This window comes from Wasmannia auropunctata, unplaced genomic scaffold, assembly GCF_000956235.1.
Source record: "Wasmannia auropunctata unplaced genomic scaffold, wasmannia.A_1.0 LD336071.1, whole genome shotgun sequence".
NCBI lineage: Eukaryota > Metazoa > Arthropoda > Insecta > Hymenoptera > Formicidae > Wasmannia > Wasmannia auropunctata.
Genome location: NW_012026819.1, coordinates 2,381,326 through 2,396,488, shown reverse-complemented (window position 1 = coordinate 2,396,488; position 15,163 = coordinate 2,381,326). Strand labels below are relative to the sequence as shown.

The following is a 15,163-nucleotide window of genomic DNA, read 5'->3' as shown; positions in this document are numbered from 1 at the left end:
AGAGAGAAAGAAGATAGTTTCTTTTACGATTGTTTATTGAGTTAGAATAAGTAAATTGTTCATCTTTGCAATATTATTAGACGAACAGATTGATACAGAACTCTATTTGTTTATCTGTGCATATTGTTATTGCTACTGTTACGTATTACCAGTAAAACAAAAACATTTGTGAAATGAAAACTAAAATTAATTATTAGAGAAAGAAAAGAGATTAATTTAATTATGTATCTCATTAATCAATGATATTATGTATTTCCTTTTTTAATGAAAAACATAAATAGAAATAATGCTTATAAGAAATTATTATATATTTAGAAAAGTTATTACAAAATTAAGTACATTAATATGATTAATGAAATATATAAAAGATAAATTAAAAATGTTGAGAAAATAAAGAGAATGTGAAAAGGTAAACAAAAGTCTGAACTAATAATCTGAAATAATATCTTAAAATTTAGAACGTCTATTATTTTTAGCAATTTTATTAATATTGTTAATATTAAAAAAGAAAATCCCTTCTCTATATAAATTTGCTCGGTTGATTTAAAAAAGGAAATTACTACTGATGTTGAAAGTTGATAGACGTTTGCTTAAAAGAAATTTATCAAAAAAATATGCTCCAGTAAGACCCGGAGATTGATTGACATTTAATCTAGACGAAGGCATTGCCAGTGAAAAATTAAATTGGAAAAAAAATCGCAAATATCGTCAATAATTCGAGATGTATCATCGTATAGTGCTGCATTGGCTCCCGCATCGAACAACCCTCTCAGCGTGGCGGCGAACGAGCGACTGCTGGCTCGCGTCTTAGCTCGTGCGATTCCGCGGACGCTCGGGAACGCCGGCGCCTCTGGGCGTCGCGACGGCGGCGGGCGTCCAGGGCTGGCAGGCTGGCAGGCAGGCAAAGGCAGGCGTCCCTTCGCGCTCACCCCGCCAGACGAGTTCCGACTCTACGCTCGGCCGGACGTGACGTAACGCGCGCAGCGTGGAGAGCGTAGAGAACGACGTCGCACCGTCGTTGCAACCACCTACTACGTTGCCGCCGCCGCCACCGTAGTTAAATCCCTCGTGCACAATCGTCATCGTGCATCGTCAGACATCGGACAAATCTATCCGTTTTGCCGTGTCCTACATAAGTTGCCGCTCAGTGACGCTATATTCGCGGAGTTTCAGAGCACGCGTATTTGACAACGCGACGCGCGCCGCTACGCTTCGCACGCACCGACGCCACCGCATGCAGTACCGCGTGCGCCCACACACCTCGGCGCTATTCGTGAATGAACCGTAGTGCACGAACAACGTGAAAGAATTAGGTGGAAGCTGTTGAAACAGGAGAGGAAGGATCGCACCACCGGGGAGAGACGCGTGAATGAAGAAATAGGGAAGATCGTCGAACTTGATTGTTGAAGTGATCGTTTTGGGAACTGTGCGCTTCGAATGTTCACGGGGAAACTACCACCGCTGCACTGAGAGAATTCGAAATCGTAAAGTTTTCTGCAGTTTTTATAGATTTCGCAAACATAGTTTCGCAAAAGCGGCATTGTTTGTTTGCTACTCTCTCGTCCGGAAGTCTCGAGCGAGAAAGTTCGACGAACGAGACAAGCGGCAAATGTTGACCGCTATTGAAAATTCGAGATCCACGGTGGTGTAACAACGTGAAGTAATGGACGCGGGAAAGAAGAATCGCGACGATCCACATGACGACGCGATAGATCGTGAGGCGTAACATGCGATGAGCAGCCTCACCGCCTTTTATCGTGGACGAACGGCTACATATCGAACGTCTTGCAGTGCGGATTCGCAAATAATACCGATACGAGTGATGCCACCAATATTCGTGGGACACTAACGCCAGTGCTCGATCCATCTCTTAATCGACGACCGTACTCCGTTTTCCTTCGATCGATTATCGACTCGAGATTCCGCGGCACACTCGCGATTCCATTTGTACTTCTCATGAATCGCACGCGTGGCTAATCATCACCCCTTCCCCTCGGATCCGATCGTAGGATATTGATAGAGATCGCGATCGCGTACCTCGTTGAGTGTCACCATCACCATTCACTACCGCCAGGATTCGTTTCGGTCACGTGACGAAACTGCGCTTTCACAACTTTCACCACGGCGAGACAAATTCCACGTCGTAAAGATGCTGACCATGTCGACCCTGATGATGCCTACAACAATGACCACCATGACGAATCCGGGCCCGATACCTGCACACAGCGTGCCGCAGAAGTTAGAACCACCGAAGCTGACTGCAACAGCTACGCTCGCCCATACGCCAACACCGGCCAATAAATCAGGTGCCATTTTTATTTTGACATTTTGTTTCGTGTCATTTGAGCGCTGTTCTAAGATAATTACATTCGGCCTCGTTATTTGTAGAACGATACTCGCCGTTTAATTCGAGACGTCGTATGAACGTCATACGCTGTTGCCATTTAAATCACCTAATTTTAATTGAAATCTTAATCATTTTTATTGTATATTAAGCGTTTAAGTACCGCATTAAAACTTCATTTTTTTAGGGAAAAATTTATGATATGTAATTTGAATTTAAATATTATTGAAAAATGGAAGAATGGGTAAAGGAAAGATTGTGCATGAAATAGATAAAATTCGATTTTTCTAATCGTAAAGTATAATTGTTATTATATACAGTTGCAATAGAAAATTTTTACTACAACAAATGGTGTGAATATTTTTCATGCAGAAATATTTTCCGACGTTAATGAACATATAATTTTATTTCGGCGTTATCGGATCAAGTCTGCAAATTGAACGATTCTTCGATACGTATTAACGTGTTATATTTTTCTGCAAAGCTGCGATCATACCGCGCTCCAATTTCGATAGTCCATAAAAGAAGTGCTAACTTCTCCTGTGGAGGGAAAGGGGATAAGAACGGTAGGAGCAAGACCAGCTCGGTCGCCTGTCTCCCGCATTGAAATTCAAATGCGCGTTGCAATCTATCAGTTAACGATCTGAACTATTTTACAACAACTTCATGATTGATTTCAGCATTTAAAAAAGCGAATCTCTCCTTGCCGGTGCGCGCTATATTTACACGGGAGCGCTCGCTCCCGTTAATTTGCCTCGAGGTAGCAGACGTTGCGACAACATCTGCCGGTAATAACCGGCGTCACGAGCATTCAAGTCCCGCGATTATCCGCCGATTAAAAATGCATAATTGCTATTAAACCGGGCGCGTCGAAATCCAAGGATGGCCTTGGCGCCGCTCCAGGGCTCCGTGAACGCTACTCAAATGGCGCTCAAGCCAGAATTTTTCTCCGTTCAAGTAAAAACCTGGCGCAGGGGGAGAGAGAGAGGCCAGGCCGCGCGCGCGAAACGGAAACGATTGGCTCCGTCCGCGCACACCGTAAGCCGGATAACATCTCTCGCTTAGCCCTTCGACGCGTAAAGTCGCGATAATATATCGGCGACGGCGACGGTGGCGGTGGTGCATGCCCTCGCGCGCGGCGCTATGTTTGCATATACGTATATACGTAATCCTAAGAATGGAATACGTACAGCTGCCAATAGGGCAATCCCTAGCCGCGCGCACACTTAGCACGTACTAGCAGTAGTTACCGTTACATCACGAACGTACGTGTCGTGGGAGCGTAACAAGGACGCGGGTTCGCGCGCGGCACGCCGTGCCACATCGCCACGTATACTTGGGCCTACGTAGTATGCGTGATGTTGGCTACGTGAGCGAGGGTGGACACATGCAATTTATCGAAAATCACCCGACGTCACGACATTTCCCCGTGCGACGATTCGTACCCTACCCCCGCCCCGGGTTCTTCGAGGATCAATCGTTACTAATTGTCGACAAACGAAACAACCTAAAGCGGATTCCATGAACTTACTTCGTGAATCTCTTCTTCTCCCCAGCCGTTACGAATCAATTTCTCTCCCATTGTCGGAAATTTCTTTACCTGTCTAGATACAATTGGAGCTTTGTAATGTTCAAAAATCGTAAAAAATCTGAAGAAATTGTCCTTCATTATTTTTTTTTTTAACAGCAGGGTTAAACAAAACAATACGTAAGAGAAATAAAAGTGAAAAGAGCAGTTTTATGTCCCAACTAAATTAGAGTCTGGTTCCAAATGTTTCAATAGAGTTTCGAAAGAACCTTGAATTGCGACCACTTACGGAAAGAAATGAACAAAAAAATTTCTTTGTAATAGTTCTAGAGAAAAAACTATTTTAAAATCTACAAACCATATGTTTCAAATATATAATACTAAAAGTCTATACTAATACTAATACAAATAATAATACATAAACTTATTTTAGTTAGTAATATATAAAATTTTATTTTAATATTAGATCTAATAATTAAAATAATTTATAAAATTAAGATGATAAATTATATATATATTTTAAAAATAAATATTTAATAGTCAAGGCTCGATAATTAAAAATAAACTCAATATAAATAATGGGCTATGAGCCAAAGCTTGATTGTTACAATATTTTGCTCCAATATTTGACAAATTTTTTATAATATAAATAACAAACGTTTCGATCCCGAACGGATCATTATCAATGTTAGGAAACGGAAATCGATTAACAAATTATATAAATTAAAATTAAAATCCTTTCAATATACGTGATATGTTAAATGCGTTCGCGGTCCGTATGTAGCATGTTCGCAATCTAAAATTAAAATGTGTTAGTCGTCTAAATAACACATTTGAATTTTAGACTGCGAGCGCATTTAACATATCACGTATATTGTAAGGATTTTAATTTTAATTTATATAATGTATTAATCGATTTCTGTTTTCTAACATTGATAATGACTCGTTTGGAGTTAAAACGTTTGTTATTTATATTATAAAAAATTTGTCAAATACTGGAGCGAAATAACAACTAAGCTTTGGCTCATAGCCCATTATTTGTATTGAGTATATATTTTTTTAATTGTGGCATTTTTGTTTGCAGCAATATATATTACTATAATGAATGTAAAATAAAGGATGTAGATATGAGGATGTATTATTCTAATATATGGCTTGCAAATGAAACTTTTGACATAATTTTAGAACGATTAATCTAAACAATTTGAAAACTACGTTATAAATGATGGGTTTTGCGTCAGGTGGTACTACATTGTACCTCGGCGTGCCGCGAGTCACATGGTGCAACGTAATGTTAATGGTCGTCGTGTCAATGGTCTCTCATCGCAAAGCTACCATTAGTAAAGTAACTAATGCTTTCTGATTATGTAAATGCAAACTATCAGACGCTTTTAATAATGTCTACACTTTCGTGTAAGTAATTAAAAACTCGATGAAAATATATCACTTGATAATTGAAAAAAGACGATAGCATTTATATATATGTATAGCGATAGTTTAAAATATAGTTAAGGAAATGATAAAAAATATTTAATGTGAACTACATGAATTTCGTTATTCGATATGCAACGGTTCTTCTCTCGCTCGGTATCGAAAGGCTTTTCTGAGAAAATGATTTTTCTGAACCTTCTGGAAACTGGTGAATGCACACTTACACGTATAGATCCTAGCACCTAAAGGGTAAGTGCTCGTAAAGTTGTTTGTCTGCTCGATATACTGTAATAGCAAGGAGGCGGCCATTAGTACGCGAAATTCGTTTAAACGCAATTCGCGAACGCTGTAGTCCACAAATTGAATTACGTAAAGGTTCAGTCTTTCTTACTGTCAATTTGCATCGCAAAATATTATTTCGGGAGTGAACAATTGCCGTAAGCGCAAACGATTGCGGAAACAATATTTTTCGAAACAACAAGAATTGCCGGATTTTGCAATATAGTATTTCGCTATATATATTATATTCGCTGTATAGTATAGTATTACACTATCAACTTTAATCATCTATCCAACCACGCTTTCAGTTAAATAAACGCTGATAAAAGATACAGGAGGTTAAAATAATGAACAGCTAGTGTCTGAAATTATCTCATTGACATTTGTAGCCAAAATCAATCAAATTCTTTGCTTCCGAAAGTAATGAAGCTAATTTTCAAAACATTAACTAGTATATATTTATTAGTTGATATTTGTTTGTTATAACATTAGAAATTTTTTTTTATTGATTCAACAAATTTAGCGAACTCTGACAGACAATCGATAAATTGATCCGTGTCAAACATGGCTCGATCGTCAGACGTCCCCGTGTCCCAAACTAATTTAGCGAGACATGAGAACACACGTCCGTATCTCCGAGGAACACTCGAGAATCTATCGCATATACCCGCGCGTAGGTGCACGATCGGGAAAGAAGTGGCAAACGAGTAGGCAACAAGAGGCAGCGGAACAATTCTTCCAGATAAAACGGAAGTCGACGATGGCTGCGCCGACGGCAACGAAAGCGCGAGCGATGGATGGCTTTAGCTTCGGTTTCCTGACGAGGTTACCGAAGTTTCGTTCGCAGATTCAATTTTAGTTGGCGCGCCAGCCCGCGCCACCACCATCCGCGGCTCTCAATGCCACGTAGGTACCTTACAGGGGGCGGTTACCAATCCCCCTTTCTATATATTCACCCTCGTACACCCGCGCCATCCGCTCGCACGGCCTCTTGCCAACTATCCGCTACGGGGCCACTTTATCCAGCTGCGCTTAAGTTTCCGCGTTTTCCACGCCTGCCTTTGATTGCGGCTTGTTTCGATTCTCGCGCGGAGCATCCTTGATTTTCGAAGGATGATGCGCTGCCTAACAGCTTGTGCGATTGGGAGCGTAAATTAGTCATAAGAAATACGATTGTTTACTAAATTGTACATTGTCGATTTAATTTTTACGAACAAATTACATGTTTTGGCAAGAGGTGTCGTTTAATGGAGTAAATTTTGAAAAAGTTAAGATTATTTTTGTTACGCATTGTAGATCAAATGAAACATATATTAATTATGTTATATTTCAATTATATGGAAAATTATTATAACGTTTACTTTATATGTATATGCCAGATTTCAATAGATATTATAGGAATAAATTAAATTACAATACTAATCTGGTATATTACGCATATAGCTTTTGTGTAAATATTATTGATAAACGTAATACGTAGATAATAAAATCTCGACATTAAGCTGAACTAATGCTTTCGTTAAATATGTCAAAATGAGAGATTGAGTTCTTCTCTTTGTTACGAGCATTGTTAACAATATTCAGTATTACTTTATGATATTAACTCGAGTTGTTTTATTGTCAGAATAATTGACCACAAATAGACAGATGTTTTAATATCATGCAGTTGTATTTAGTCGGGGATTGGAGCCAGTAGATCAAAGTGTACGTGAATTATTCGAAATATTTTTTTTTCCTCTGACCACTTTATTTCGCCGCCAAGTATTATGCATTTAAATAATCACAAAAATCCTTTATCATACCGTTGAATTGTCTACATATGAGAAATACAGTTTATTTTTAAATGTCATAAACGTGCACAATTCCATGCAATTCTCAATTTCTGAAAAATATTCGTGTAGTTGTTATCTAAAATATTCATATTATAATCGATGGAACAATGTGAGTTCGAAAAGTATTATTATTCGTGGAACATCATATGTTTTCTCGTACGAGATTAGAAAAGTTTGATAACTTAAGAAGTTTCCGTACTATAACTTTACTTGGAAACATATATTTATATTATATTTTTATATGCATTAATTTTATTATAACTACGTAAAATATGTAACTGTTGAAATATTTCTTTCTCTATAAAAATCAATCAGAAAAATTTATAATAATAAGAAAATGCTTAGTACTTATCAGATATTTATTTATTGTTCTATATAAATTGGAATATAAAAATAAATTGACATGATGCACGCGTTTACATACATACATAAAATTTACATACCACGTCACGTCAATTTCTCAGATCACCTGGGCAATATATTACACTCGTATATATTTCTCATATATATTTTTATGCGGAAGGCTTTCTTCTCGTTTGCATGCATGTTACTCATTTCTAGGAACAGAAATCGAAGGCGCACTATAAATTTGCACAGTAAACTTCTGACAAGTTAAATTATTGCACCGTCTTATATCTAGCGAATATTGGTTTTGTAGCAAATATTTTAGACAAATATTATTTCAACCGTACTACGTTATTATCCCCTGTTGCTATTGCAATATATCAGTTGCAGCTAATATGATCTGCTTAACACTGGCATTGATCATGAGAAAAACCGACTTTATCACGTTAAGATCTAAAAATATCACAACCACATAGCACCGCAAACTATACTCAGCTAAAGAAATTCCAATAACCTCGTAACTCAGAAATGAAATATTTTCTCCAGAATAATCACAAATGATACTTTTGTATTGAAGTACGAATTAAACACATGTTGTGAGAGAATATGCAAGTGTTCATTAATCTGACTAAATGAAAAAAAAGAATTGCGTAAAATGTTTCTTAAAAGATAAGTGTTCAGTGAAATGTTAGTGTTTTAGGGATAAATATATGTTCTCTATAAAGTTTTGTAATAAATTATTGCTTGCATAAATTAAAATTTGCATTTACATTTGGAAATGAAGCGAGAACTTCCGTAAATCTAATATGAGATGATTTTCTATTTTTCTCATATTTTTGACAAAATAATTTACTTTAAATATTAAGAAAATATAAAATCTCCAATTTCTTTATTTTATTTTTTTATTTGAATTTTTTTAATTTCCATTTAATTAATTTCAAACTACAGAAAGCTTAAACGATAAAAGCGTCAATTTGCAATGTAAGCTTTTTCTGTCTACATATTCTGTTTACATATACTTTTATCTTGTATTTCATTTAGAGACAGTATATTAATCGCGTCGACTACTCTTGGCATAGCGAGGAGAGTTATAATATTGTAGAATATTTTTTCTATTATAAATTCAGATATGTTTATTATTATTAGTAATTCTGGGATGAATTTTTATTACTCTCTCAGAATGAAATGAAAACAGTCGAGATGTAAAATTACGGGGACATTATTGAAACATAATTACATTAAAGCTATTCTTATTCACAAAAATTTTGTAAATTAAGCTAAATTAGAGATAATTTTCTAAACGAAGATTTATACCAGTATTCTTTCAGTCAGTTTAATTAATCTTCCTCATTATTATTATTATCATCATATATGATACATGAAAAAGTTTGAATTTTATAATATTTTGTTGAAATATTTTAATTTATGTATGGATGTGTATATGGACCAATTTGTATATGGTCATGTGTACTACGTATTTTCATATTTTTATCATTCAACAAGAAATATAGACATTTAAGATAATACAAAATTTTAATCTTTTGATATCAACGAATGTTTTTGTCTAATATGCGTTTTTATATAATCTTTTAATATTTTGACTTCTCTAAATTTAGGTTACGATCTATAGTAAATGTCGATATCCGTGATAAATTTATGGCAGTAGGATCTATTCAAATGGATGACATTTCTATTTGGCACTACTTTGAGATATCAGCTACTTCTCGAGCGCGCGTTGTCTTTTTGCATGTGCATTAAGGAAAAACCGACCACCTCAAGTATCTTTCCTCGAAAATGCCGGAGTCATACTTCATTTTCTGCTGAGTTGGGCATAGAAATGGGTATTTTCCGATTTCAAAGTCGACATGATAAATATGCAAATCGTGGTAACAGTTTGCTACAAACCTAGCACTGGATATTACAGCGATAACTCTCGTTTAAGACTTATCGCTAAATAGAATATGCGTCTTACATACCGTGTAAATTTATATGCGTTGCAAATGACACTTACAAATTGTAGAAGAAAACTATTTCTCTCCCCCGACATGCGTTTCTTTTTCGTATCAGCCAGGTATACGACGTAATACATACATATATATTGCACACGTGTACGTCAATATATACGATACGTACACATGCAAATCACAAACGTATCTCTATCTCGAGGTACGTTAATTGCGTTCTCATAATCGTTGAAAAACACGGGCAATCTATCAAGCGATATCGTGCAAATCTGGACGATTTAAAGGGAGACCGAAAAACTTCCGTTCGCCGTAATAGAATGAGAGCGAGAGGCACTCGGCTAACGACATTTTCGTAGCCCCAAATGCGTCGCAAACGAATTGGAATCGCGTTGCAAAATTGATTATCAGTCTTCCTCCGTGGAGATGGCCGGGAGCATACCACGAGGTACTCACTTCGGGAATAACATTTGCCGAGCGGCGTAACGACTGATCCGTCTATTCCCAGTGGCAACGAAAACTCGTAAAACGGTACTTGGAAATTCGCTGCGCCAAGTTAAACTTGATGGAGACGGAGGGGTATGGCTGCGACTACTGCCCATGCTGCTACCCGCGCTACTCTACACCACCCGCCCAGTCGTACGGATTCCGGTATAGTCGTGACCCAGAGGACCGAATAGCTGCTGGTCGTAGTCCACCGATGGGATGCGATGCGAAAAGTCAGTGGCAGTACCTGTCGCGGCCAAACAAGTGATCCGGGGCGGCGAGAGCGGGGTCAGGTACCGTGGGATGAAATGATATTGTTTTAGCCGGGAACGAGTCCGCTGTCGGTGCTTAGAACCCATTTTCCCGTAAAAACCGAGCGCGGTAATATCAAGCGGACTCGTACACTGCTCCCTTGCACCCTCAAATGGCGCGCTATGTACAGGGAGGGAGATTGAGAGAATGGGAGCGTGAGCGAGGGTGGGACGGAGGGAAGGAAAGACATTGTCGCGGACAAAGAGTTCGAAATATTCGACGATACCTACGTATACGGCTCCCGTGGGAACGAGGACGGCAATACTGGCGACGCTCGGATACATATAGAAGAAGCAACGCGGAAGTGGACGAAGTATGAATCGGAATCTTCGCCGAAATTCTCTCCTTTCTCTACTGTCCGTTTCAGCGTGAAGTCGCGTACTACACACGTGGAAAACCGCATGGGTTTGCGTGCAACTTGGCTGGCTGCCTCGAATGGCGGAGCAAAATCTGACCCCTTTTCACCGAGGGATAAATCTAAAATTTGGCATCAAAAAGACTCACTCGCGAAAGACGATACGGGGGAAAAAAAGGCACATGGCGAAATTCGATCGACGCTAAACGTGTATTATATTGGACGGAAAATGATCACGCGAGTATATTTATTCACTGGCTGTTTGTGTGATTGCTGTATCTAGGACCTTCCGTGATATTGTATGTTGAAACTGATGATATCTTTATTACCGAAACATCGTTGTTATACATGACCTATATAGCGTGTGCTCCAAGAACCTCGATCTGAATTTTAATGAGCAATTCTATAACGAATTTGAAGTTTGAATCTTTCCTTAACTTTATGAGTAGCCAGTATTTATAGCAATTCTTGAATAATTCATTACATATTTTAATGATATCAAACTTTTGGAAGTTCAAATTTTGAAAAACAGGAGGCCTAACGACTCTTACTTAATTATAACACGAATTAATAATTGATACATCAATGGTGCATATTTTCCAATGATTTCAAAACAGATAAAATATTCTATATAGAATCTTTTTCTCTTATGGCACAAGAAATTTTTTAAATTAAAATTTTCAAGATAAATTATAATGCTAATGAAACTACAATGTCCGTCGAGATCATACGTGTTTAAAAACCGAGTAATCTTCTTTTGTTATTTAAAAAACTAATTACATATTCTCATTATACATTTCTACAGTAACATATTAAAGCAACGCGAAAGAACATTTATACTTTGCATAATAAGTAATATTGCATTTATTATTTTTGGTGGAATAGCTGTAACTTTATATTTCGCTTATTTTCGTTTTTCGAAGGAGAACATCTATTATAACTGTAATCTCACTCATCATTTAATTTCTAGCCTTTCCACCGTAGCAAGAACATTACTTATGAGTGCGCCACTGTCAATGTTGGAGACTTACACAGGAATTATGACTAGAGTTCCGTCTTATGTTTTCCTCGGTTAACGGTAGTTGCTTCACCGATCCGAAAACGTCAAACTGGTATAGTATCTATGGTGTGCCAGAGCGCTTGGCTGGTTGACTGGCTGGCTGACTGGTTAGCTGGCGCGGCGCTGGTTGGCTGGGTGACTAGAGCACTCCCTCGTACACCTACCCTATAAAGCAGCAGCTGTAAGCCGGATGCGGAAGTCGTGTTCGCTGGCCAGGTCGAGTTCTCGCGCCTCGAGATGCACGACCTACCGTAAATCGTTTGGTTCGACGTGCCATCGTATCGACGGCCCGAGTGACCAAGTGTTGTACAGTAATAATAACGCCAAGATGCTTTGATTTATATAGCAAACTGAATCCTACCAACTTATATTCATTTCGTTTTTTTTTAACGTTGCAAAATTATCATCTCAAAGCTATCTGCGTTTAGCATTTATGAAGTGCAATATTTTATTGTTGACTTTAATTAAGAAACACTGTATTTGAAATGTTAAATTTAAAATAGAAATAAAAATTTAAAAATCTATAAAACTGGGGAAAAAATTTATATTTATATCTACGCGTTTCGTTTGGCATTTACATTTTGCACCGTTTAATAGAGTATTTAAAAATTGATAATAATTGTATACAAGTTATATGTTTTAATTGACGTTAATTGGCAATAATATTATTGATAGAAATTTATTTTATCAATATGCAGCATTTAATTTGCGTCAGAAGCATCGTTAAATACACCTGAATTATTTTGCCGGAAAAACAAGTGGCAGTGAGTCAATATTAATTTCATTAGTTTTAACTTGAGTGTCATTGAACTGTTCCCTCTACTAATCGCATTTTGTATCAAAATCCATTCAACATTTCTCTATCGAGGCAAGTATAATTTGAGAAATGCATAATCTAAACTGTGATTTTTGTCTTAACGAAAACTTTGATTACACGTGACGCTCTGCAGATTCTATCTACTGATGCTGCTGTGAATAGCTGAGAAATATTACAAGCGCGAAAACTATCTCTAGCGTAAAATTTGCTTTAATCGGGAGGTCGCGTGTCGTTCAAGGGTTGTTTGAAAGGGCGAGCATGGATAACGTACCTCTTCAAAGCCCGTTGTCCCTGCGCTAAAACGCGCCATCATTAGGCGCGTTCACGTGCCGATATTTGAAAATTCATTATTATCGTACGCGCTGCATCCCTCAATGGAGCTATTTCACAGAGGGATTTTAGGGATATTTCTCGCCTTTGTCATGATTGCCTCGGTACAAAGCCATTTAAGGGGACATACAATTTCTTTATTCACGTAAATATTACAAAAAAGTACAAATCTTTTTTTTTTTAGAAAATACATATCTTATTACACAATTTATATACGTAACTTTAATTACAAAATTTTACACTTGGCTTATTATGTATTTTATCTCTGTTTCTCGTTTTTTTTTTCTGAGAAATTTAAAGCAGTATAAACTTAGTAAAAGGATTGTAACATGCAATATTAATGGTCTATAGCTACACTTTACAGAGTGTCCCGAAATTCGCGAATCAAAATATCATAGCAAGAAAGTCTTCGAGAAATTAAGTAAAAATGTTTTTTGTAAATTTTTATTTTAAGCAATACTTTTTGAGATATAAGGGTGTAAATTTAGCTAATTATAGATTATTACTCGCGTGAAGTGCGCGACCACTAACACTATACGATGCGCTCACGGACATGTTTCTGTTTAATCGTAATCTATAATTAGCTAAATTTAAACTCTTATATCTCAAAAAACTTAAATTAAACAGCTTAAATTAAAAGTTTACAAATAACTTTTTCACTTAATTTTTCGAAGACTTTCTTGCTATATTTTGATCCGCGAATTTTGGGACACCCTATATAACTGACACGTAATTTATTTCACTCAGCTCGAATAACATTTCAATTTTTTTTTTTACACCAATTGCAAAACTAAGCATCACCGAGTGTTCGTGGAATCCTTTCAACACGAGGTACGATGTTATTTGTGCGGAATATGACTGAGTCGCGCACATTACGAGGCTACCAAAAGTGCACGGTAGCACAATATATCTATTCATGCAGTATTGTCACCACTTCCCCTGCCCGTGCGCCTGTCTCGTTTGTAAACGAAGAACCTGTATACCTGCGTGCGCGACGGCGGCGGCGCCTTCTTTATGCATGTTGTAAAAACTTGTCAGATAACGAATACAACGTGGACGGTTACTCCAAGCGACGGATATTGCATTCGCTGTAGTAACAGCCAAAGTGGCTGCTCGCATTAAGTGCGTTTTACGCTCGTGGATTTAAGAGAGCGGGTCGCGGTAGGCTGATCAATATGCTAATATTTTGATGCCTCTACTTCGCTCGACGAATTAAATTACGTTCCACGAACGAAGATAGAGAATACGGGGAGGTAACGGTAGGAAGAAAGAGCACAAAATGAGGGGGTAGTGGAACGAAGTGCTCGACGTTTGAAGATAACGTAGGTAGGTATTACATAAGATACCACTTAATATTATAGCACATTCACCTAACGCGTTACCAATGTTACATACCCGAGTGAAAACAATGACGTGTACTGGTATATACGCGACAGGAAATTTAATCTTTTTACACACTTGTAAGACGTGCATACAGTAAAAGTAAATTTATGCTTTTCTCAGTACACATTTTTTTTTTATTGTGCAACGGAAATGTGATCCATCAGACTGCAAAGGCTGCATAGACGCATGACGTGACTCCAAGTAAAAAAAATAATATTATTTATTAAACTATGCAAACATTATAATAATATATGCGACAGCAAATAATATACTGCCCAAAACTACTCTGATAACAAATTCAACGACATATTACATATATTATGCAAGATATCAAGGTCAGAAGTAGTGACATATTTCTTCTTTAACTGCGCGTATACACAAGGACTAAAGCAGGAAGCGTCGAAAGTTTTGAAATAGTTTGAATTATCCAGTAGGTACTTTAAAACCACGACGTACCTCGTGGTTTAGCCTTTAATACAATGCTTGTCGCAAATATGTTCGTAGAAAGATCTTGTGTTGACAGATTTATATATATTTAGAAAAATTATTTTCTAAGAGTTTAAAAATAATTAATCATATTGCATATAATTATTAAAACGACAAAACGTTTATGTCTTTAAGAAAAATGTCCAAACTTGTATTTGCATCATTTGTGATGTCAGTATATATACATATATATATATATCTGTCTCTTATACAC

General features: G+C 37.1%; 1 protein-coding gene across 1 annotated transcript in view; it reads left to right on the top strand.

The window, feature by feature from the left end:
- Positions 1 to 941: 941 nt before the first annotated feature.
- Positions 942 to 15,163, top strand: part of LOC105449926 (nucleolysin TIAR) — a 165,145-nt gene continuing 150,923 nt past the window's right edge. The window contains exon 1 of the mRNA XM_011689394.1: positions 942 to 2,306. Within this exon, the coding sequence (XP_011687696.1) occupies positions 2,150 to 2,306 (157 nt within the window). The 5' untranslated portion in view covers positions 942 to 2,149. The remainder of the gene's footprint in view (positions 2,307 to 15,163) is intronic.